The sequence below is a fragment of the Silene latifolia genome, chromosome 10, assembly GCF_048544455.1.
Source record: "Silene latifolia isolate original U9 population chromosome 10, ASM4854445v1, whole genome shotgun sequence".
In the NCBI taxonomy this organism is placed as follows: domain Eukaryota; kingdom Viridiplantae; phylum Streptophyta; class Magnoliopsida; order Caryophyllales; family Caryophyllaceae; genus Silene; species Silene latifolia.
Genome location: NC_133535.1, coordinates 10,126,267 through 10,150,926, shown reverse-complemented (window position 1 = coordinate 10,150,926; position 24,660 = coordinate 10,126,267). Strand labels below are relative to the sequence as shown.

Sequence of the window (24,660 nt, the reverse complement as noted above, 5' to 3'; positions counted from 1 at the left end):
AAAAATTAATTTGTAAAAATAAATGATATATTTAATTATTTTAATTACAATAATTTTAACAATTTAATAAAATAATAAACAAAACGATATTTTATATTTTCAAGTAATTTGTAAGTTGACATCAAATTGAACCTAAACTGGATGGTTGGATCTAGGGTTGGGCAAAAAATACCGATTATCCAAACCGATTCGATATTCGATTTGAATTTTTGAATATCTGATCCGAAAGTTAAGTTTGGATCGGATATCCGATCCGAAATCTTTGGTTTTGGTTTTGATATGGATATTAGAATTAAAACATTTGGATATCCGATCCGATCAGAAACTATAGTTTTCTAGTATAATTTGGTGAAAATATAATTTTATCTATACAACAACTTAAAAGTTTAAAATATTAGAGAAATATATAAGTACTACTTAAATTGAAGTAAAAATATTAAAGAAAATCATGATGTAAGACGATAAATATGATCATGTTTCAAATTTAATGTTAACGTAAATTCCAAAATATGGATATCCGATGGGTATTCACATCTGATCCGATTATTTTGATATCCGAAACATTTGGTTTGGTCGTTTGGATATGGATATGGATATCTGACTTCAGATCCAACCCGAACTAGCACTTTGGATCGAATATCCAATCCATGCTCTACCTTACCTGGATCCAAATGGTTTCAGATCTAAATTACTTGTCTAAACTATGGACTTGAATTTGACCTGATTTATCAGATCACTGTTAAGAGGTTTTAGTCTAGTGGTTAAGGCCAAGGTATCATGATTCGTGACACTAGATTATGGGTTCGAGTCACCCTCCGTCATATATTATGCTAGGCTTATGTCTTATTTGACACCAAAAAAGTAAGATCGCTTGTTATCAGAATTCGAATATGACCTTGGGATTCCACGATTTTACGTTCCAAAACATTATAATCGATCCCGATTCTATCTAGAATCTTAAATTCATATCCAATTTAGTTTTTTAACAAATTAATCGTAGAATCATAACACGATCGTACGACTCAATGATCTCATCTACAACCCTGATATATTATTTTTTTTTGTTAAAATCTTATAAGAAATTTGCCTTTTTTTTGTGTGTGTGTGTAAATGCTTCTAGTTTTATGATTTTGAACGCGACTTTTAATTAATGTATTTTAACAATAAAATTATGTTTTACAATTAGTTTGTCGAATCTTATGATTCTACGATTCAATTACACGAATCCGATTCTAACAAATCTATCGATCTATAATAGAATAAATCAAAAGTAGATCCTGATTCTAACAACATTGGTCAAATCTAAATTTTATCAACCTAGGGGTTATTTGGACGCCCTCTTAAATCATGGGAAAGAATCGTCAGTAGGTCTCATGAGAGACCGTCTCCCACTAATTTAGTGGGAGACATAATAGGGAAAAAAGAAAGTAAGTGGGTCCCTCACCCCATCATGTGAGAGGTCTCTCAATAACGCTATTGAGAAACCGTCTCTCCGGAGTTTTTGTGAAGAATCGTTTATCAACTCGACAAATTTTTCTTTCAAATTACAATACTCGAAAAGATAATTGTTTTTTAAAAAATCGTCGCTTTCTGAGCTCCTAAACACGAGTTATGCCGCCTTAAATTTTTTCCATTCAAAAATTTGGGTATTTCATTCAAAATGTCAAATCTCAAGGGTAACTCGTAATTTTTCCAAAATATATTTAACTCAACTTAAATTACTCTAGAATACGATGGCTCTAAAATTTATCACCATCCTTACTAAGTAGACAAGTAGTATTTGTGCTTCATATATATAAGACCAATAAATCCGCCTTTCATTACCTTTGTAAAAATTACGCCTGTCGTTTTTCTACCAAAAAAAAAAAACATCAAACACAAACGTAAACAACAAAATTCCATAAAAAACACACCCATTTATTTATGTTAAGCTAACTTTTTAATCTTTATTATATACGCATCTTTATTCTTTTCTCAAGTATATACGAATTACGGAGTATAATTTGAAGGGTGTTTTCTTCATTACAATCTCAATCTCAATTCAATTTATTCTTTTATTTTTGCTGTAAATCTCCTGCATTTGCTGTTATATCTGCAGGTTTTTCTCAAATCTAAGCATCTAGCTATACTTTTTTGGTCATTTATTTTCAAAAGTTGTCAACTTTTGAGAAATTTTGAGAGAGAAGCTGAATTTTCTATCAAAGGTATGATCTTTCATCCATTTTCTGTTTCAATTTTCGATATGGTAACATAATTTATCTGGGATTTGTGTGGCATGCGCCTGTTGTTTTTTTTAATCGTGAAGTAACGGTCATTCAATGCAATTCTTGACGTAATTTTCATATTGGGTCATTCGGAAATAACTTATGTGGGTTGCTGATACATGGGTATGACTGTGTACATTTGACCCCATTAGTCCGCGATTAGTGGGATTCTAAGGCACTTGGGTAATGTTGTCCTTCATTTGTTTACGTTCATTGATACTCGCTCTGTCCCGATTATTTATTTGCCAATTTCATTTTTGGGTGGCTCGTCATTTGCTTACTTTTTATTTTAGGAATGCTTTAGACGGATAATTCATCTACCCTCATTTTGGTCCACGTGTCATCTAATAACACTAACTATAAATGGTCCTCGACTCATCGGCCATTGCCTATAAGCCGAATTCTTTGGTCTTTGTATCAAAAATAAAGGTAAACAAATGACTAAGACGCACGGAGGGAGGACGAAATATTATTTGCGGAGTTGCTCATTTGCCCATGCTGATACCATAATTGACCTCTTAAACAATTGTTGGTGGTTGTTTGTTATTGATATATGGGTACAGCCTGTTAATTATGGGGTCCTGGTGATTTAATTATTTTGATTAATTTGGTGCCATTAGTCTAATTCCATACCTAACATAACTGTTATTGTTATTTTTTATTTATTTTAAAGTTTATGGAGGTGGATCAAAATTCAATGCTTATTACTCCCTTGGTCCTATTCATTTTCTTGTATTTTGTGAGAAACATTTTAATCGAAGTTAAACAAATGATTGACACGGTGGAGTAATATTTTAGAGTATCAAAGTTGAAAGTTTGTATTTTTTCAGATTGAACAGTGGATTATGAAAATTAATGTGGATTAGTTGAAGATTTGAATATAATCCTCTAATTTGGTTGGCTACCCTTTAGTTAGTTCTCATTTGTTGATGGGTTTCTGGATTTAATTGTTTTTGTTAATTAATACTCATAGTTTGAATCTTTGATTCCCTCCTTTAAATGTCACATCAACTAGGATATTCAGTTTGATGTACTTCTCCAATTTGCTGCATTTCTGTTCTTAAAATAGTATGTATCCAGCAAAGATTAGATTTTAATATAGAAGGTGATAAATGATGTCTTAATGTCCCTAGAAGTATAATTTTGGCATTTTGAGGTTAGGTTTCACTAGCTGCAAGAAACCCGATTATAGTTGGTTGTGATTTTTGAACATTGTGGAATCCTGAATTGAGGGTTTCTTGCTGAGTATCAATCAGGACCAATATTTCAATTTTACTTCACTTGGTGGCGGTGGGAGAGGACGGGTGGGTGTGGGGGAAGAAGGGGCATCAGGGAGGATTGGAAAATCGAAAACGTTTGTTGAAAGTTGCGAAAAAGTTAGAAATATGCCTGTCGGGACTGTCGCCATGTTAGATTTTTGAGCTTGTCTTTTCTGGCTGCGCCATAGACTACACTTGCTAATTGTTAATTTTTCTTTTTGTATGTGCGTTTATTTGGAATGCACGAGGTATGTAAGTGTGTAACGATGGAACAATGGCTAACGATGGAACAATGGCAACTTTGAAAGGCTTCTGAAAGCTCATTTTTGTGGTTTAATTCTATTTCTGTTGGAGACTTTCATTTCCGGAAACATTCTAAAATACTCTGAGAGTCTAAGGTTTTGAGGATCTATTTTAGCTGAGACGAGTTTTAGGATGAACTTTTTTATTTGGTAATATAGTGAGTGATCTTACAAGAAATTTTTTGATGCAGGCATTTTTTTTTGTTCTCTAAACTATGGATAGGGATACATGGGGAAGCCAATATGAATATGGCACTAAATTCAATCGGTTCAGTGTTGATTCGTATTCTGAGGTTAATGATAAACAGAAGAAAGACGGGGTTTGTATAAATTCTATTCTGCCAGATGACGTATTGGAGAGAATTGTGGCGTATCTTCCTGTTGCCAGTATATTTAAAGCTGGTTGTGTTTGTAAGCGATGGAATGAAATAGTGATTTCAAAGCGCTACTTATGGAACTTCTCTTTCATTAGCTCACCACAACAGCCCTGGTATTTCATGTTTACGCACAGTGATGAATTTTCCGGGTATTCTTATGATCCCACCCTTAAGAAATGGTATAGCATTGACCTTCCTTGTTTTGTGAACTCAAATTGGTTCATCGCTTCCTCATTTGGCTTGGTTTGCTTCATGAATAATGATAGTAGAAATGAGTTTCATGTTTCCAACCCCATCACCCGATGTACTGTACAACTTATCGAGCCTTCTGGTCCTAGTTTCTCTCATTATACCGCTTTGGCTATGTCGGTGAACAAGAAATCACACAAGTACATCATCTCAACAGTGAAGTCAACACAAGTGCCCGATAACTTCTTTGAGTGGGATATTTCCATTCTTGTCTACAGTTCGGCAACAATGTCTTGGACGATTTCATTGACTGAAGTTTTAGATGGGTGGAGAGCAGGTGATGAAAGTGTCATATGTGATGGTGCTCTTTACTTCTTACTGTACTCAACTCGCGGTGCATTGTACGAGCATCGTCATGCTCTTATAAAGTACAATCTTTCAAATTGCTCTTCCCAAAGTTTACAAATGAAAGATTTCATACCTGCGCCTTGCGCTTTGACATGCGGGCGATTGATGAACCTTAATGAGAGATTAGTAATGGTTGGAGGGATCGGAAAGAAGAATAGGTGCGACATAATCAAAGGGATCGGGATTTGGGTCCTGAAGGGGACGAAATGGGAAGAGGTTGCTCGGATGCCTCATAAGTATTTTCAAGGTTTCGGAGAGTTTGATGATGTTTTTGCAAGTAGTGGAGCCGGAGACATTATTTACATTCAAAGCTACGGTTCACCAGCGTTGCTCTTGTTCGATATGAGCCAGAAGCAATGGAAATGGTCACATAGGGGCCCTGCGACTAAGAAGTTTTGTCTTCAGCTTTTCACTGGTTTTTGCTTTGAACCAAGGCTTGAGCTCTCTCCGTAAACTTGGTGATACATCGAGCTTTATTGTCCCCGAGTTTAGTTTAAAAAACCCGTTTTTGGCATTGTGACATCTATGTCTGAGAACAATTCACAGGAAAAATAACATTTAGAAAATGGTTGCATTCTAAAGAAAAAAGAAAGATTATTTTCTTCTGTATTTTACAGCTGCATTCACAGAATCAAAGTACAAGTTCTGTATACCTAGGGATTGGGAAAATTTTCAATAAATTTGATAAATCATTGTCATTTTTTTTAGCAGTTCTGAATCTATTGACTGTACCTGTTTTGTTTGGCTGCTAGATCAACAAATGGTTAAAGAAATGGACAAACATGTCCTATACCTGTTTGTTTTTTTCCCTCTTCCATAAAAAAATTCAGATTGAGGCTAATGAGTTTATTAATATTTATGCTATGTTACTTAGACTCGGTTAGAAGTATCCGACATGGGTGCTTGTCAAAACGCCGAATTCGTTTGTATTATGAAAAAAATCATGTTTTTGGTTTAAATGAAGTGTCGAGTGTCGAGTGGTAGACACGGATATGCGAGGTAATATTGAAGAGTCTGAGCAACATAGTTTTTATGTATTTCATAGTCATGAGTCATGACTCATGGGTGAACTTAAGTAATTACGTATTGGGTACATCCGACCTGCTTACATTGTCGTAGGCAATATTGGGGTAATGTTGTCGTTGTTATGTTTTGTCATTGTATGCATGTTTGGACTTGGAGCAATTTTGTTAGTTTAGCATATTGTGGGTATGAAATTGTTTGTTTTTGTAAGGCAAGCTTTGGAAGTTGGTGGTTTTTTTTTTTTTTTTTCATTGAATTGATTACTTGTTTGAGAAATTATTGAAAAGGCAAATCAAGATTTGGGGCCATTAGATTTAGGTACATTTTGGCTTTGTCTTTGTCATGGAGGGACCTCTTATTGTGCAAGTGCTTGTAGGTTGTATCATACTATCATGCATGGCCTTCCAAACTTATGATGGGATCTTGACAGGATTTTGCTTACCATTATTTGGGATTTGGGCATACACTCATTGTCTTGTTTTTTTTGTTTTCTTCACAAATTTATTCAACTTTTTTGCTTGACTTCTTCACAAATTTATTCAACTTTTTTGCTTGACGTCTGATGTATTTTTTTCCATTTGTACAAAAAATCCAACATAAGTTTGATTCAATTTTCCTTAATTTGAAAACATGTTACTTTTACTTATACGGAGACGTCAAACATAAATTTTAACACTGCTACATATAAGACTCAAGCTAAAAGTCGGCCATGAATAGGACCACGTAAACCATACATTAGATTGGACCTGTGCTTGGGCTGGGCCGTGCCGGTCAGACCCGGCCCATGCCAGGGGGAGGGATGGGATTGGTTGGGCTGGGATATGCTTGACCCAGGTCAGGGCCTGAGGCGGGCCAGTGGTGGACCGGGCTTGCAGGCCTTACCTGTTTATTATTAATTTTTTATTATTTTTGCTAAAATGGCGGGCCGGGCCGGACAAAGGCCGTGCCAGTTGCATAAAATAACGGGTTAAGGCGGGTCGGGCCGAATCATCCCGTGCTGATGGTCAGCTCTACATGGATGATACACATCATTTTATATTTTGGATCATGAAATTTGACGGCACGTACATGCTCTATCAAATAGACGTAGGCCAAGGACCACCAACTCGTAACTGCACACTGTAGTCATGTACTTGTACTCACGCTGTATGTAGCCATGTAGGAGCATGCTTAGTTATTTGGGGCCATCTTTTTTTTTTACGAACTTACTCCTGCCGGAAAAACACAAATGCGTGAAATGTTTTCCCGTACGATTGCTCTAGTCATGTTCTTCTCTATCTCCACAATAACTTTAGTGCATATCCGCCCGTCTTATTTGTGACGGTCACAAATTTGTGATCTCTTACAAGTTACAACCCTCTCCTACTTGCTTCTCCCACTTGCCAGTTGCCCATTTGTCTCATGTGAAGGATTTTGTTCGTCACAAATGAGAATTTGTGAGTGCCCATTTAAGATGACCAACAAAAAAAAATCTAATAAGATTGCGTATGAGGTAACAGACATGAAACTCAAATATTTGTTTATAATCTTTAAAAGAAAATAAAAATACTTAGTATGTGTTTGGCCAAGATTAAAAAAGTGTTTTTGTTTCCCAAAACTAGAAGCTGTGTCAAACATCCAGTTTTTAAAAAATAGAAGCAGTTTTTCTAAAGCTTAAATCCACTTTTTCTCCCCAAAAAACAGAAACATCAAATTGATGCTTCTGTTTCTATTTCTTCCAAAACCAACAATTATAAACTTCCAACATTGTTTAGGTAAATTATTATTTCAAGGCACGATGTAACATAACATTGTTTAGGTAAATTATTATTTCAAGGCACGATGTAACATTAACGTAATTTTTTATTTCTTTGTCAAATTATGTTAATAAACAAAAATTGTGATCTTTTATGTTACTTGTAACATTATAAAACCATACAATAAAATACATATTTATAGTCTAGTATTATATCAATGGGTACTAATTAAAAAAATATCACAAGTATCGTGAAAATATTAAGAAAAGACGTAAAAAAAAGGGCACATTATTTTATGCATAAATTGGATTCACAATAAATTCTACTCTAAGTACAGTAACTATTGTGCGCCACCATCGTATGGAGCGAAACTGCGAGAGACACAAAGTGAGCATTTTATGATAAATATTGATCACTTCTTTATGTTAAAAAGTGACCACTAATAAAAATTAGTCACTTTATAAAAAATAAAACATTGTCATTTTTTAACATAAAATAGCGACTTTTTAAGCAGTCGTACTATACAACGGTCTTATAGTATAATTTACAATATAGTATAATCCGTACCTATTTCATTTATCTATGATTCTATATTTCTATATGTTGATGGAAATATATTTATACAACAATAAATGAATTCAAAATAAACTAAAACAAGTAAACTAGGCCAAACACTAGAAATTATAAAAAAACACTTATTATGAGCTTAACCAAACATACCCTAATTTTTAGAAAAACAGTTTTTTGAAAACTACTTTTGAAAAACAGAAACTATATTTTAAAAACAGGGCCAAACATGTTCATAATGATTGGGGAACTTAAAATTAGAATTGAATTACGACATTTCAAGCGTTTGGAAACTCCTAAAATTTGAAATTGGAATCAGACTCAATTGTTTGTCAATTCCAACCTAGTTAAAATTTGAGATTTTCAAATACTTACCATATAGTAGTCATTTTAATTCCATCACTATTTACGTTCGTAACAGAGTAATTTTTTTTTTTTTTAAATTTCGATGACCTCAACGCATATCAGTTCCTCCCAATCCTAATTCCATGTGTTTCCTTACAAGAAAAATTTAAATTTAGAAATAGCGCGTATGAACTTAATTGACGGTTACATTAATTTTGTACATTAATTCAATAACGCAATTTATGCAACAGTTTATGTCATTCCTAATCATCATACCAGATTTCCAGCTAGCCATAATCAACAAACAAAAAACTTGCAACATTGTGATTATGTATTTATTTTATTTTATTAAATGCCAAATCACTAATTAACAATAGTATTTCTCGTATTTTTCCCTGTTGTTTTCCATTTTTTTTGATTTTAAATTAAAATTTTCTTTTGATTACATTTCTTTGCCTTGCTTCTTTCTTCATTTTTGCATTAATTCATATAATCAAAAGAGAAGAAAGAGAAAAGGCCTATATATTATTTAATAAAATCCGAATTTTTTTTATTGAAAATATGGCACAATTGTGACACCGTTTTTCTGAATTTGTCCCTGAATTGAGATTGTTTTGAATCTCGTCTTCTTCATTTGCTAATAAAATATTAAGGTAAGTTAATTTAATTTATGTTATTACGGTAATTAACAGTTCCTCTGTTCTATGAATTGTTTACATTTTTAAAAATATGCGTGGAGAATTTTGAAAAAAAAAAAAACATAAACAATTCAATGGAAACGAGGAAGTAATATATTTTGTTGTGTTGTTGAGGATCATGATCATGCTTGAATATAACAATATAATGTCTAATGCTATTTCTTGTTATTCTTAATTTAATTGTTTGTCATCGGTTTCGATTTATTTATATGTGGTTTTGAGATAGGGATTTGAATTCTCAACAAATTTATGAATTATTCCCTTTGTGCCGGTTATTTGTTGTCCTATTCCATTTTGGGTGTCTCAGTAAAATTGTTGTCCTTACTATTTTAAGAATGAACTTGATGAAAAATTTGTTCCACTTGTCATTTAGTAATTGACCCCTTCCACTTTTCTAAGAAAAAAAAAAGTTGACCGCGACGGAGTGAGTATTTGACATTATTTTGTAAAATTCAATGTGTCTAAGAAAAAAAAAGTTGGTAAGTAGGGAGCCTTAATCTAATTGAGAAATGGTTAGCTGCTTAACTATCTACATAGACCGCTAAGTTTCTACATATGGGTCCCTCCATGTCTCTCATACTCCCTCTGTCCCGGTCATTTGTTGTCCTTTTCCATTTTGGGGTGTCTCAGTCATTTGTTGTCCTTTCTATTTTAAGAATGAACTTGATGAGTAATTTGATCATTCTCATTCAATTTGTTCCACTTGTCATTTTGTTATTGGCCCTCTCCTCTTTCCTTGGTCTTTGTGCCAAAACCAAAGGACAACAATTGACCGGGACGGAGGGAGTACTATTTAATTACCCTATTTCCTCAACCTAGTTCTTATTCCCATCTCTTATTCATATTTTAATTATTTTTATTAAAAAACATAAGTTAAAATGTCATAATTTACATAAAATGTTGCAATTTAGTTATATTCAACGGGTCTAACATGTCAAATACCTTTAATATAATTTTAATAAAATACGGTTTTATATTATCTGATATTCAAATCTAATATTTATCAAATATTCAAATTTCCAAATATGGACTATTTATATTGTCACGGTATTGAATACTTAATCACGCTCGATTATATGTCCATGTATTTAATGATAGCGCTTGCTATTACGATCCGTGCATTTTTTGCACGGGTATAAAACTAGTATGATGTTGAAGATGTAAATCTAGGCTAATCATAATGCTAAGGTAATCTTTTTACGGCCCGAGTCACTGCCTCAGACGCGTATATAAGACACGCGCCTAAGACAGTGGCTCGTAGGTAGAGGGGTTACACGCAACATTGGCAATGATAAATGTATTTTAATTCGGAACATATATAAACAGTTTTCGATTGATGAAATTAATGCAGGTGCATGGCCTTGCTCAGGAAACAACTTTCAACAAACTTAAAATCTTCAAGAACTACAAACATTCATTACTCTAAACAATCTAAACTACCTCCTGGTGCAATCACTGACTTTGTTTGGAAAGATTACTGTACTACCGTTTTCAGGTATCGCTTCAATACCAGTGTCGTTGTTATATGGATTTTACGGACATAACAGCAAACGCTAACTGCGTTATGTTGATGCAGAAATATACAGGAGCTTGGAGGTGTGAAATATGAGGAATATATGCTGTCAGTATGCAACCATGAAACTCTCATGGAATTGTCATTGAGAGGATACTGTGGTAGCCCATTTTACCTGCGTCATGATAAAAGATTCATCATTAAAATGTTGCGCAAATCCGATGCTAAGGTTGCTGAATCATCTGTGTACTAAATCTAATGCTGTCTGCTATAACTGTTTCTTACAGCATTTCAGAAGTTCCAGTTGATGATGTTTTTAACTTGCAGGTGCTTATGGATATGCTTCCAAATTATCAACGCCATCTCGAGAAGTACAGTAACTCTCTGTTAGCCAAGTATTACGGCCTTCATGCTTCAAGACCAGGCATTGGGGGTGAAAAGGTAAATTAATCTATCAGGTCGTGTACTCGTGTTGACACGTTGCCTTTCGTAATAAAACATGACAAAGTTAAGTTGATGTAAATGCAGGTGTATTTTGTTGTAATGGAGAATTTATTACAAACAGAACTTCAAATTCACAGGCAGTACGATCTAAAAGGCTCTTCACAAGGAAGAAGCCCTACTAAAGAGAGTGCTTTACCGCGATTAACTTTAAAGGACCCGGATTTTGATCTGTGCTTCTATCTCGAGCCTGCAACGCGCTGTATACTGTTAGAGTAAGCTTACTTAGCTTAACTCTCTGCTGTTTTAAGCCTCTCATATAGTCACTGCAAGAATTTCGTTCTCGGGCTACCAAACTAGGCTACGGAAAAGAATGGTCGCGAAATTGGCGACTGATAAAAAATTCGGGCGACTGTGTTTGGTCGCCAAATTGGCGACGCCTTTATTCCATACAATAATTGTACCTCGCGACCGAAAATGTGAAAATAGCGACCGCCTTTCGTCGCTAAATTGGCGACTGCTCGTCTTCCGTCGCTACAATCAGTCGTCCGCCCAAAAATTCCATATACACCAGATTTCCTTCCCCTCTCAGTTGCGACGACTATGTGGCGACGGATTGTAGTCGCCCGAGAAAGTTTAGCGACTAAATTCTGTCGCGTAATTCAGTCGCCCGAGAATGTAATTCTTGTAGTGAGTCCTATTCAATAATCGAACAAGGAGTTACGGGTAAGACCGTCTTTATGTGCCAATCTTTGTTGTTTATTATGGTTTACAGGCAAATAAAAATAGACTGCAAGTTCTTGGAGGAGCAGGGCATTATGGGTTACAGTCTGCTACTTGGTGTACATATAGAATCCTCATCTCGAGGTACTCTTACTCAATTTCATTACATAGTTGTACGATGAAACCGTCTCATGGAAGATTAACTAATGTTTCTAACATGTAGCCACAAAAGATGAGAATAACATCCAGCAATCTGGTAAACCAGAGCTAATAAACCAGCATTCACGCGATAATTCCTTTCAAGAACAAAATGGAAGTGATCCTTCTCTCGCTCATAAACCGCCACCTCGTCATAGTAGAGATCCTACGCTTTCTGACTTCTTCACAGATTCCAACAGGTTAGTTCTAAACATTTACTCATTTCTTCGACTATTTACTGAATGTTTACTGAATGTTGGATAATTTGTATGGATGGGTTATAGGCCGAATTTTAGATTTGGAGCAAAGGTTCGAGCACACGCTAAGCAAATACCTCAGAGCACAAACAATGGATCAACAGTAGGTAGAAAAACAAGACCGCCAAAGAAACACAGTGTACTCTTGTATTTAGGTATTATAGATTTCTTACAGAACTACAACATGATGAAGCGGATTGAACATGCTTACAAGTCACTGCAGTACGATGCCAAGGAAATATCAACGGTGAAGCCTGAACTTTACGCGAATAGATTTCAGGAGTTTCTTTGCAAAGTGTTTCTCACTGAAGACATGACACAAGAATCTCCAAGGGTTTCTTCCGAGTACAGTATAGTTTTGAGCTAACCATTGTAACTTACCTACTTTGTTGTTCTCGTCTTTCTTCACACATTTTTTCTGCTTAATAGTAAGGATTTAATTCGCGGAATGAGAACAACGTACGTGAATTCAGCAAAATATATCGAGGGTGGTGCACAAATTTCATGATTTTTCGATACTCTGAAATGAATTATCTATCGATTTAAGTGCATTATGCACGAATAACACATTAATATGCTTTTCATTTATTCTGATACAATAGCGATAAATAAGTTTATCCAGTATGAGATAATACTGGATATTCTTATTCTATTATTCAGGATTTTAATATTAATCTCATAACACGCCATGATAACACATTATCATTTTGTATTTATATTTTACTTATAATAGTCCCTAGGACCTTGAGGAGCACAACCGGCGCGGTTAACTGAGGAAAGTGACCTTGAGTCCTCAATATTATCAGCTTTGGATGGCCACCTAAGCGTTTCTTCGTGAAATATGCAACTTTATCTGGCACCGCGAAATCCTTTTTGACATGGATGATGGTGGTCGGAACGTGCACTTTGGGCAAAAGCGGCCGCCAATCACTTAAGAAAGCGGCCTTGGCCACACTGAGAGTAATATTGGGATTCATCTTCATTAAGCTATTCTCATACGCCGATATAGCAATCCTATCATTCACCCCAATCGCTTTCCGGGCAAACGTTTGGACCCAATCTGTGTAGTTTTGGCTAATATGTTTGAATATCATTTCGACTTCATGCTTGCTAAATCCTCCATAGTAACCTCCATCATTAAGGTACCTACAAAAAAATAAGCGGACTTTAATTATTCCGTATGTTTGAAATTTTGCTATAAAAAGACGGGTAAAATACATACCTTGGGTTCGGAGTTAAAAGAATAAGATGTCGAAAGAGACGAGGACGTCTAACAGCGGCTATACATCCAATCATAGCACCCATGGAATGACCCATGTAAATGACTTGATCAACTTTAAGTTCATCAAGTACATTTACCAAATCGGTCGCATAGCCACTATACTTTGAGTACTTTTCCGGTTCATACATTGGTGGGGAGACATTAGGAGAGAATGCTAAGTCGAAAACAATGATTTTAAAATGGAAAAAATAAGCAAGAAATGGGATTATATTTTGCCAAACACTCTGAGCAGTACCGAGACCATGAACCAATACTAGTGCCTGGTTGCTGCTTACATTGCCATACACATTTCCATTCAAGGCTTTGAAAATACCGTGATTACTCTCCATATTATATGTTTGTATTTCAGGTTCTGACTCCGCCCCTGATCTCGATTATGTATTTGTTTTGTTCTTGCTGTTGTTCCGTATATATAGATAAATAATCTTAAGTTTCACTTATACTAGACGACTTTCTTTAGCTTTTTGGTGCCAAGTTTCGATAATGAATCGATATGCAACTGAATAATAAGTGTGATCGTTTGGCTATGCTTTCAAAGTTTTCTGCTGCTTGTCATTTTCATTTCTAGTTCATTGTTCTCCATACGTTTGTTAAGGCTCAACTTCATTTATTACTTCTGAGTTCTGAGTGGATTTTTGCAAACTACCTTGAATCAAGACTCGAATTGACCTTCACTTCGCCTAAGTTTCAGGCCTAACTAGTATACTATAATATTACATTAAATAAACATAATTGGAATCAGATCTCGCAAAACAGATCGGGTCGTGTCACATATACATGCAAACGAGTCATATTGAAGCCTTCAACCTAAACCCGAACTAATCAAATCTCGTGTCATCTTTGTGTTACCTCACTTACATAAATGGATCATCAAGTCTCAACCCTAACCCGTTAATTTCGTTTAGGATTCGTATCGTATTTCTGTGTCATGCATGTCAATATTTTCTGGATTAAGGAACTGATGTTGTTGTTGTTGCATGCCAATATTTGAAAAGTGTAAATATATATATATGTGATTGAGAACCAAGAAAAATTAGAATTAATTTAGTAAATGGGTCATTCGTGTCGGATTCGTGTTTAAAGAGTTTAACCTAAACCCGACCCAGTTAAATCTCTTATTTTGTTCGTATTGACCCACTTACATAAATGGGTGATTAAACCTCAACCCAAACTCATTAATTTCGTGTCGGATTCGTAACGCGTTTTGTAGGTCGAGCCACTGTTTGCCAAAACTCTATTTGGAATGGTTAGTAATTGAGAATGACGCAGAAACACTAAGATGACATTTTTTGTAGGAACATGATAAAAGTTCTCGAAGTAGAATAGGGTTGGCTCCTTTCTTTTAGTCACTGCAGCTTTCGTGGTGTACCTGCAAAGAAAACGAGGAAATTTGACAGAAACGGAAGATCTTTTCTTCAGTTCAACGACTGCGACGGTGGGAATAATCCAACTTATGTCGACAACTCTTGATCTTGCTTTCCTTAACCGCAATGAACTGAAACTAAACTGTAGAATGCAGATATCCTGCTCAGCTGGGCAGTTGGGTTAGTTGGATCAAGTCAATATTTTTTTTTTTGAGAGAAAAAAACAATTCATTAAATAGAACGTCATACGGCACTCACAAAGAATAATTATAATCGAAAACAAATCTAATGGAAACCAAAGAAGAAGAATTTTCTTATAAACAAGGGATCTCAAAACAGCATCTGACAATTCGGCTCGTCCTATTATCGCTATCTTCATGTAGCTTTTGAGAGGATTCTACGTTTGATTTATGAGATAAAATTTATCTCTGACTTGGATCAAGTCAATATTAGATTTGCAAGAATTCGGTTCAGATTAGATGGGGTCACTTCGACTTCGGTTTCTATCCGTAATATCAGTGTCCAACATTAAACATCCGAGTCATATTTAGTAGCAAGACTAATCAAGAAGCACCAGTGGTCTCTCTCTCTCTCTAAAAAAACCCCTCTCTAAAAACCTAGCCTCCATTATTATTCAGAGGCTTCCATCGATCATCCATCGATGGTAAGCCCCACAAAAGCTTTCTTAAACAACTAATATTATGCAGATCTATCTTATTTTCAATAATAGTCTCCCTTTTGGTGAGATCTGTTGTTCCGTCCCTTCTTTCGGGGTTTTTCCATTTTTTCGTGGGATTGTTATCAATATAATAAGTTTTAATCGACGGGGAGATTATCAGATTTGTTTCGTGGATGAATACATCAAGACGGCTACACTGTTTCCCTCCATCAAGAAGGATGCAAAGACATCGATTATTCATAGATTCAAGAAATTTATGATTTTGGAGCGGCAGCGCCATTACCAGTATTTAGATAGTTATTTTGAATGTATTTTTTTCGTTAGCAATCTTGATTTTCCTTTGTCTATTTGTTATCTTCATTGTAACCTACGCCTAGTTGATTATTAATGAGATGACAATTTCAAAAAAAAAACATTAAACATCCGAGTCATAGGCCCGAGCCAATTAGGGTTATTGGCTTATATGTCAAATTCGAGTATCTCAGTTTGGTTGATTGTTAATCTTGAGATTCTTGACAAGGCAACAAGGTAAGTCGGTTTATTTCACAATGGGCTTTTTATCAGACTTGGACTTAATCCAAGTATTAGGAATACTACTCCCTAATTCCCAAAGTCGGTTTAGCATTAGCCTATATATATATATATATATATATATATATATAGAGCAAGGATCCGGTGAGTCTGGGGTTTTAAATGAGTCCGTCCTATCATTATACACCGTCGGATTTAATATTACTGGACGCGCGAGATTGCGCCACCTGGCTGAGCAGTCAAAACTAAAAGCTTCAGAAGCCGCCATTTCTTTCTTGCTCTCCCTCTCCAATTTCTTTTAGTAAAATCCCCAAAATCAACTGTGAAAAGAAAAATTACGGAGAAGATTGCTGAAGAAATTCACCGTTGCGATTGTTCATCTTCTTCTGATTCCAATCAGGTTCAACTAATTATGATCCTTCTGATTCTTCAATCAAATCTTGTTCTGTCGTCCCTTTTCACAACCCTCAGTGATGGTAAACTTACGTGTCTCCTCTTTCAAAATTTTTTGTTTCCTTCATTTCTTGTCTTCGATTTACGGCATTTTTGGTAATTTTAATTTTGTATCGACACTGCTAGTTTAAGCATGATGAATTTAAAATATGGAGGCATTTTAATGGTGTTGATGATAATGTCAATCTGAGTCTTTGTATATGTGTTCTATGACAATATTTGAGAATTAATTCTTTATTGATTTCAATTTACATCATAAGGTTTAGTTAACATTAGTTTTCCAAAAAAAAAATTGTTTAATCGCCTGATTGAGATAGTTTCTTTTTTGATAGCTTTCTATGCTTACAGTAACACAATTTTTTTATTGTAACACTTGTTCAATGTAATTGTAACATATACTATTGTTGTGGTTGCTTGTTATTGTAACGCTTACTAGCTGTTATTGTAGCGCTTACTAAGTATTATAGTACGAGTATCACTTATAAGGTGTTTGTTATTCTTTGACATGGGAGTTTTAACTAAAGCTAAACAAATGTTTGGGACGAATACATTATAATTTTTTACCGTAATATACTGGCTAGTTATCGTAACATACTAACATGAGTTTTACTGTAACACATTTACATTGTCATTGTAACACATATTTGTCGTCGTTATAACACATATTTTTAAGACCTAAAGTTGTGATTTCTTTTATCTGGAAGAAGGTATTTTGTTGTAAATGGCGGGAATCTGTCAAGCCAAAGCTAGAATCATGTCACTCATGGTCACTTCTTATTGTAATAATGTTTAATCAGTCGTGCTGAATTTTTTTTTGTTGCTTTGAAGATCAATGTTTGATCTTTTTTTTACGTAGTATCCAGGTGCGAAGAACCCCGGAGGTGACTGCAATGAGCAGAAATCTCACTCACCGGCCTAAACGACGAGCAAACAAACGAACGTCGAAACTGCCTTAGCATCCAAGGGAGACTCCAAAAAAGAGTCTGCCACTCGTTGGGCGACGCCTTACTATTATGAATGAAAAGGTTGGGTTGTCAAGTGATAGGGGTTATGAGTGGAACTATTTACGGGGAGCAAAGAACAAAAAGCAATGGCATGACAAAAATGCCATTTTAAAACGCGAGTTGACAAGCTGGGTTGGCTACTGACTGGGCATCTTAAATTCTGAACATTTGATGTATGTTATGAATAATTATGTTCCGAATTTTCAAAGCCAAAATAAAAGCCAATTAGCTTAAATGGTAGAGCATTGTGCAATGCACAAGATGTGGGTTCGATTCCCATATTGGTTATTATGAATTAGTGGTAGTTTATAGTAACTAGTGTTACTCTAAAGAAGAACTGTTATTTTTTATCGTTAGAGAAATGTCATTTTTTGTCGTATCTAGTTGCACCCGATTCAGCCAAGTTATGGCGTTAAGGCAAGTTGTAATCCTACTTTAAATAAGACATGCTTTGAACAATTGAGACATGGTCTCAATAATTGTTATACACATACTCACATCTAAACTTCTGATTGAGATCATGAAATGATACTCGCTCATGCACGTCGTTGCTGCACAGTCGACTCCGATCATGGCCCAGTCGTCTTTAATTTTGCAAGCCCGAGTATTATTGTTGTTTATTCCTCAATTTTTTTAGTTTACATCTCGTGTCAACAAAATCTAGACACATGATTCTTAAATTAACTAGGCTATATGGGATTCGAACCCATACCTTTGTACAAAATTTGCACATTACTCTCCCATTTGAGCTAATAGCCTTTAGAAGATGCCAAACAAAGATAAAACGAGGAGAACCTAATGCTAATAACCTTTAATATTTGCAGTTGTACAAGTCTTCACCAACCCTAACTTATCGTCCCCAAGAAGCATCACCCACAAATGTTGCCCAAAATTCCAGAAACTCGGGTTTGAGTGGCATCAGGTCTATTCTAAATTGTTCAGCATTCACCCATACCTTAGCAGAAACTTTGAGCCTTTGTATCTCTAATCTCAGATTGACTTATCCATCCCATGATACACCATATGAAAGCTAGACGAGTTGGCTTTCTTTTCCAATTGGAATTATACAAAAATATTGCCTGGATTGAGAGTTATGAAGCTGTAAGCGAGTTCAGGTTAGTTCTGAAAGTTCAGCATTTCCCTGTACAGTAGTAGCGACTTTCAGACTTCATATCTCTTACCTCGATTTGAACCAATGTGCCTAACATATGCCAAATGAAAGCTAATTGAGTTAGCTTTCATTTCCAATTTGAATCACACACAAAGGACCTCTAGATTGTGAGATATGGCCACTTATTTGATGACAGGTCAGTTCTGAACTACAGTGCATTACACGTGCGCGTGCTACTTGCAGCGGCGATAACTTGAGACACATACCTGATATGGAACTGATTCAAACTCACTTGTAGCCAACATTTCAAGTTTTATATCCATATAGAGATCATGTCAAATGAGCAAGTACGGTTCGAGATATTCGAGTTAGAACAGAGCCTTAAGTAAAGGAGACTGTCTAAATAGTGGTGCCATGTAAAATGCTCAAGCATAAAAGAACTCCTAATTATGTATCATTAAAGCAGCAATAATACGTGAACTTAGCAAAAGCAATGAAAATGCTCAAGCATAAATTAACCATTACTCCAATCTTATCCAAAATTTATACGGTAGATATAATGCAATGGAGAGTAAAAGAGAAGAAATTTTGACTTGAAAATTGTAAGCATAAAATGATTATAGTAACATAGTTAAATCATTAGTGTAACATAGTTAAATCGTCATTGTAACACGAGCATACCATTGTTGTAACAAAGTTTAACCATTATCATAACACAATTAAACCGTTATTGTCGCAAGTTACAATGTCATCCATTATAACACACCAACACCGTTACAATCACACACTTTGAACATCATAGTAACAGAGTCATAAGTCATAATTTATACCATCATTCAATTATCAGTATTAGTATTATTATCCCACCATAATTATACTATTGATACCATTATTGTAACATAATTACACTACTACATAACACACTTAAATTAATATGGTAAGAAAGGCAAAGATATGCATCTGAAGACCTCAACCTCAAAAAGTAACATAGTTATTAGTTAGAACAGTAATTTACACCGGTATACAATTATTGTAACAAAGTTAAACCATTAGAATAACACCATAATACCATTGAAAAGTGGATTCGTTTCATGAAAAGTGGGGCTAAACTCTAACGACTAAAGTAACTTTTGTAAAATTCGCGACAAATGTTATTGTAATATTGTTACTGTAACAATGTTACAGTAACATTTTTACCGTGTAACAATATTAGAGTAATAATGTTACTGTAATATTGTTACAGTATGACATAATGTAGTTGTCATTGAGGAATGGTCAATTATTATTGAACTGAACTTGAAATATACATTTGATGGTATAACATTATAATCGCAAATAATGTTAATCGCTAAAGATGAACTACCGACTTTTCCATATGTTTTTATTATTAATGGTCCGATGCTTTGTTTTGAATGTAGGGAAATTTGAAGAAGAAGGTTTGAGAAATCAACTTACAGAAAAAAGTCACCAAAAAGACGGTATATACAAAAAAGAGTAAGACGCTCACAAATCAATCATGAAGATAGGCGTGAAAAAGGTAATGTTATTGAAGTTGAAATACTAGTAGAGACTTTTAACATTATGTGTGATTACAATGTATACTTGCTGTCGGTTTTTCGCATTGTTGTGATGTGGTATTGCAAAACATTTTAGCATATAAGGATCAGCTGGAGTGATGTGTATTCACTTGCCTTTCATTGTTGTAATAATTAATGTTTTATCTTTTAACATTGTATCCGTGTTACTTTGATGAATAAATGATGTTACAGTAACACAATTACTGTATCATTGTTGCTTTAGTGAGTAAATGATGTTACAGTAACACTGTCACTTTAAAAAAACAATGCAAAAAAAAACCTTTATCGATACATTTTATAAATACTTTACAGCGTCTAATATAATAAACGAACTAAATAATTATTATTGTAACATTGTTGCCATGTTACTTTAATGAATCAATGTTTTTACAATAACACTATTACGTTACTATTGATCTACCTTTGATGAATTAAATGTAACAAAAATGTTACAGTCACACTGTGTTATAAATCAAATATAAAATGTTTTAACAATATTTCAAATTCAATTCGTTCAATAATAATTGACTAATCCTCAATACCAACTACATTATTTCATCCAATAACAATTATACCGTAACATTGTTACACTAACATGTGCCGAGTCATGAAATTGGGGATAAACTGAGACGATTAAATTAGCTTAAGTTATGAAATTCACAATGTCATAACCCTCAATTTTTGACAAATTATATGAATACATAAATCGACAACGTACAGTATAAAAATAATATTATAACACGATTTAACAACTCAAAAAATCGCATTCAATAGTAAATTAACAAAGCACAAATTAAAAGTGTTGCTAATTTCACCATATGGTAATCTCATAACTCTAACTTTTCAAACAAACACTATGAATACCAGCAACATGCAAATTAAACTTAATTTTTTGGCGTAAAATCAATTAGTCAGGTTGAGCAAAACATTAACCCTAATTTTTTTGTTAAAAACGAAAACCTAAATTAAACAGAAATTAATTAACAATTTCTTCATATCAATCAATATAAACAAGAACAAGAACAACAACAACAACATGCGATAACATCAATCGCAACTAAAACTAAAAAAAATTGCGAAAAAGCGAGCGATTTATACCTCTTCATATTGTGAGAAACGGATGTAATAGATTCTTGACTTGATTTTTGAAAGATCTTCGCTTGATTTTTGTGAGAATTTTGCTTGATTTTGGAAGTGAGGAAAGTATTTTGAATATCTACAGTGAATGATTCGATGCGTGCCTGTTTTTTTGAAATAATTGAACTGATAAAATTGACGAAATTGATTTTTGGAATAAACATGATTATAGCGTAGAATTTAGGGGATTTAAAAAAAAAAAGATGGTTGAGAGAGAAATAGAAGGAGAGAGAAAGTGATATTAAGTTATGACGCTGTTAGATTAGAATTCTAAGTTTATATAGTGTAAGCTAGGATTAATCTCAGCCATTCATTAGTGTAAGATCTAATGGTGGAGAATCGTGGGACGGACTCATCTAAGATATGTGGACTCACCTGATGCAGTTTCTATATATATATATATATATATATATACACCCTGTCAATACTACTACTACACAGCAGTTTCAGTTTCTCTCTCTAAAAATTCTTTCAATATTCATGATTATGGATCCACCGGATTTCGATCCGTCGAAGATACTGAAAAGAAAGCAGCCGAAAAACAAGCTGATGATGATTCGCACAATGTTGTCTATGAGTATTCGCTGTAATACTTGCGGTAATTACATGTCAAAGGGTACAAAGTTTAATTCAAGAAAAGAAGACGTTGTTGGAGAGAAATACCTTGGTATCCAAGTTGTGCGGTTTTACATTAAGTGTACCAACTGCTCTGCGGAGATAACAATTAAGACTGACCCAAGAAACTCTGATTTCACTGTTGAAACGGGTGCGTCTAGGAATTTTGAACCGTTGCGAAAACAGGATGAGGGATTATTGTTTCTTGGCCCTAAAGAATTTGTCAAAAGGATTGACTATGATGATGACGACTTCAGTATATATAATAGTGTATATGACATTGTCAAGAGGAGCAAGATTTTTGATGATGTAGATGCTTCAACAGATGTATTGGCAACCGGAAATTTCAGTGTGGATAGAAAGAAGTCAGATTCGTCGAAAATAACATTCAATGAGAAGAAGAAAGACAAAATCGAAGAGGGCAGCGTACTTTGTTTGCTCGCCGAATACGACAGTCAAGATGCTGAATGTTGATAACTGGATACAATGGGGTATATGATATTGGTTATTTTCCATGGTCTTTGTTTTTGCTCTGAATTGTTTTCTGCTCTTGATAACACAATCATGGATTCGATTCGTAGATGTGGTATTGTAAGCATCATGTTCCCTAATTCCTTTTATCCATCTTGCTGTCAATTTATAAATAAAATTACTTGGGCATAACAGATTTTTGAAGCTCCAAATTCAAATATTCAATGCCAACTCTTTATTGATGTTTACGACGTAGCTATAATATGTGTCTGAAGTTGTTATTCTAGGGTAAGCATCATGTTCCCCAATTCCTTTAATCCATCTCGCTGTCAAAAAATAAATAAAATTCGCCAGTATAACAAATTTTTGAACCTCCAAATTCAGTACCACCTCTTTATATATTGAAGTTAGCTATAATATTTGTCTGAAGTTGTTATTCTAGGCTAATCATAGTGCTACTACAGTAATCTCTTTATGCGGGTGACTGTGTCAGACGCGTGTATGATAAACCCGCCTCAGACAGTGATCACTGGTAGCCTTCAATTACATTTGGCATTAGCAGTGCTATATGTTACTGTGAAAGTATAAAGTAAACAGCAAAGATTGATAAATTGCAGGTGCATGTCACTTAGTTTGTGTTGAAAGATTAATGTATTACAAACTTCAAAACTTCAAGAACTACCAACATTCACTACTCCAACCAATCTCCTGTTGCAATCACTTAGTTTGTGTTCTCACCATCCCGATCATTTGTTCACCATTGTTTTATTCAATATTGAGGGTATTTTATCAAAGGTAACAAAATGAATGGAACGAAAGGAGTACCATTTTCAGGTAATGCTTCAATACCCTCCATAAGACCATAATTGCCAATCCACAGTCCCACATTGCACTTGGCTGTATTTTTTGTGCTAGTTGATGCAACACTTGATGCAATTTTATTATGAGTCGTCAGAAAATGATGTCTACGTACATCAAATTATTTTACGCCATCAAAGATTAACGTATTACTCTCACCATCTGGATCCTTTGTTCACCATTGTTTTATTCAATATGAGGCTATTTTAATCAAAGTTAAGTTGGTAACCAAATGAATGGGACGAAAGTAGTACCATTTTCAGGTACTTCAATACCCTTCATAAGACCATAATTGCCAATCCACACTCCCACATTGCACTCGGCTGTATTTTTTGTGCTAGTTGATGCAACATTTGACTCAATTTTATTACTGTCTCTGTCTCGGTCATTTGTTGTCCTTTTTTATTTCTGGGTGTCTGAGTTAATTGATGTCCTTTCTATTTTAAGAACGGACTTGATGTGCAATTTGATCATTCACACCCAATTTGTTCCACTTGTCATTTAGTAATTGACACATTCCTCTTTCCTTGGTCTTTCCGTCATTATGCCAAATCCAAAGGACAACAATTGACCGGGACGGGAAAGTATAAGTCATCAGAAAATAATGTCTGCGAGGTATCAAAATTTTTTACGCCCATCATAGGTACGTATTACGACCAGGCAAGGTAAAATTGGCCCGACCTAAATGACATGACCCGAGATATGGATTTAATGGAATTACCCAAAATGACCTTGTAGGACCAATATTGACCTAACCCAAAATGACCCGAGCTTGAAACGACTTGATCTAAACTAGTTTAGATCCCGCGCAATGCATGCGCGGTATATATAGGGTTGTTACTTTTAGCGTGTTTTAGTTATAGGTGTTCCGGGTGTAATTCCAGAGCAGATATTTGTTACCACTCGTAGCTTATAGAAAGACGTCCTTGCTTGAATCCTCCTTTGATCTCTCCTGAAACGATGAACAAACTGAGGGCGCTCGGCTTTTGCCGAGCGTACTCACTCCGACGCTCAAGTCAGTAAACTTAAAGGGCTAAGTATGTGTTACTTGACTAAACGTGTATTGTAGAGAGATAAGGGAGATATTACCAGATGAATAGTGGTTTTTAGGTTAATTTGTGGATCTCTTCCTCAATGAGGATTGAGGAGTATTTATAGGCCTTTACCTTTTGTCACGTAGTGGCCAAGTGGCCAAGTGGCTGGCAGGTGAAAAGACGGTTCTACCCTCGGCCGATGGACCTATGGCAGGCCGGCCGAGGGATCTTGGATTTGAGTACG

General features: G+C 34.9%; 4 protein-coding genes across 4 annotated transcripts; 3 read left to right on the top strand and 1 right to left on the bottom strand.

The window, feature by feature from the left end:
* The first annotated feature begins 1,822 nt into the window (after positions 1-1,822).
* LOC141605046 (F-box/kelch-repeat protein At3g61590-like) lies at positions 1,823-5,514 on the top strand. Its single transcript, XM_074423667.1, has 2 exons — positions 1,823-2,204; positions 4,017-5,514. Exon 2 carries the CDS (start codon positions 4,041-4,043, stop codon positions 5,250-5,252), a length of 1,212 nt encoding a protein of 403 aa, XP_074279768.1. The 5' UTR covers positions 1,823-2,204; positions 4,017-4,040; the 3' UTR covers positions 5,253-5,514.
* A 3,255-nt stretch (positions 5,515-8,769) lies between these two features.
* Positions 8,770-12,864, top strand: LOC141607069 (putative phosphatidylinositol 4-phosphate 5-kinase 11). Its single transcript, XM_074426434.1, has 8 exons — positions 8,770-9,123; positions 10,520-10,663; positions 10,745-10,910; positions 11,009-11,122; positions 11,210-11,397; positions 11,898-11,989; positions 12,069-12,243; positions 12,328-12,864. The coding sequence occupies exons 2-8, from the start codon at positions 10,524-10,526 to the stop codon at positions 12,665-12,667; spliced, it is 1,215 nt and encodes a 404-aa protein (XP_074282535.1). The 5' UTR covers positions 8,770-9,123; positions 10,520-10,523; the 3' UTR covers positions 12,668-12,864.
* Positions 12,865-13,013: 149 nt separating this feature from the next.
* LOC141607004 (strigolactone esterase D14-like) lies at positions 13,014-13,911 on the bottom strand. The gene is made up of 2 exons (XM_074426382.1): positions 13,523-13,911; positions 13,014-13,446 (listed from the first exon to the last, which is right to left on the bottom strand). The coding sequence occupies exons 1-2, from the start codon at positions 13,909-13,911 to the stop codon at positions 13,014-13,016; spliced, it is 822 nt and encodes a 273-aa protein (XP_074282483.1).
* Positions 13,912-21,924: 8,013 nt separating this feature from the next.
* LOC141607003 (uncharacterized) lies at positions 21,925-22,527 on the top strand. The gene has a single exon (XM_074426381.1). It carries the CDS (start codon positions 21,925-21,927, stop codon positions 22,525-22,527), a length of 603 nt encoding a protein of 200 aa, XP_074282482.1.
* The last annotated feature ends 2,133 nt before the right edge of the window (positions 22,528-24,660 follow it).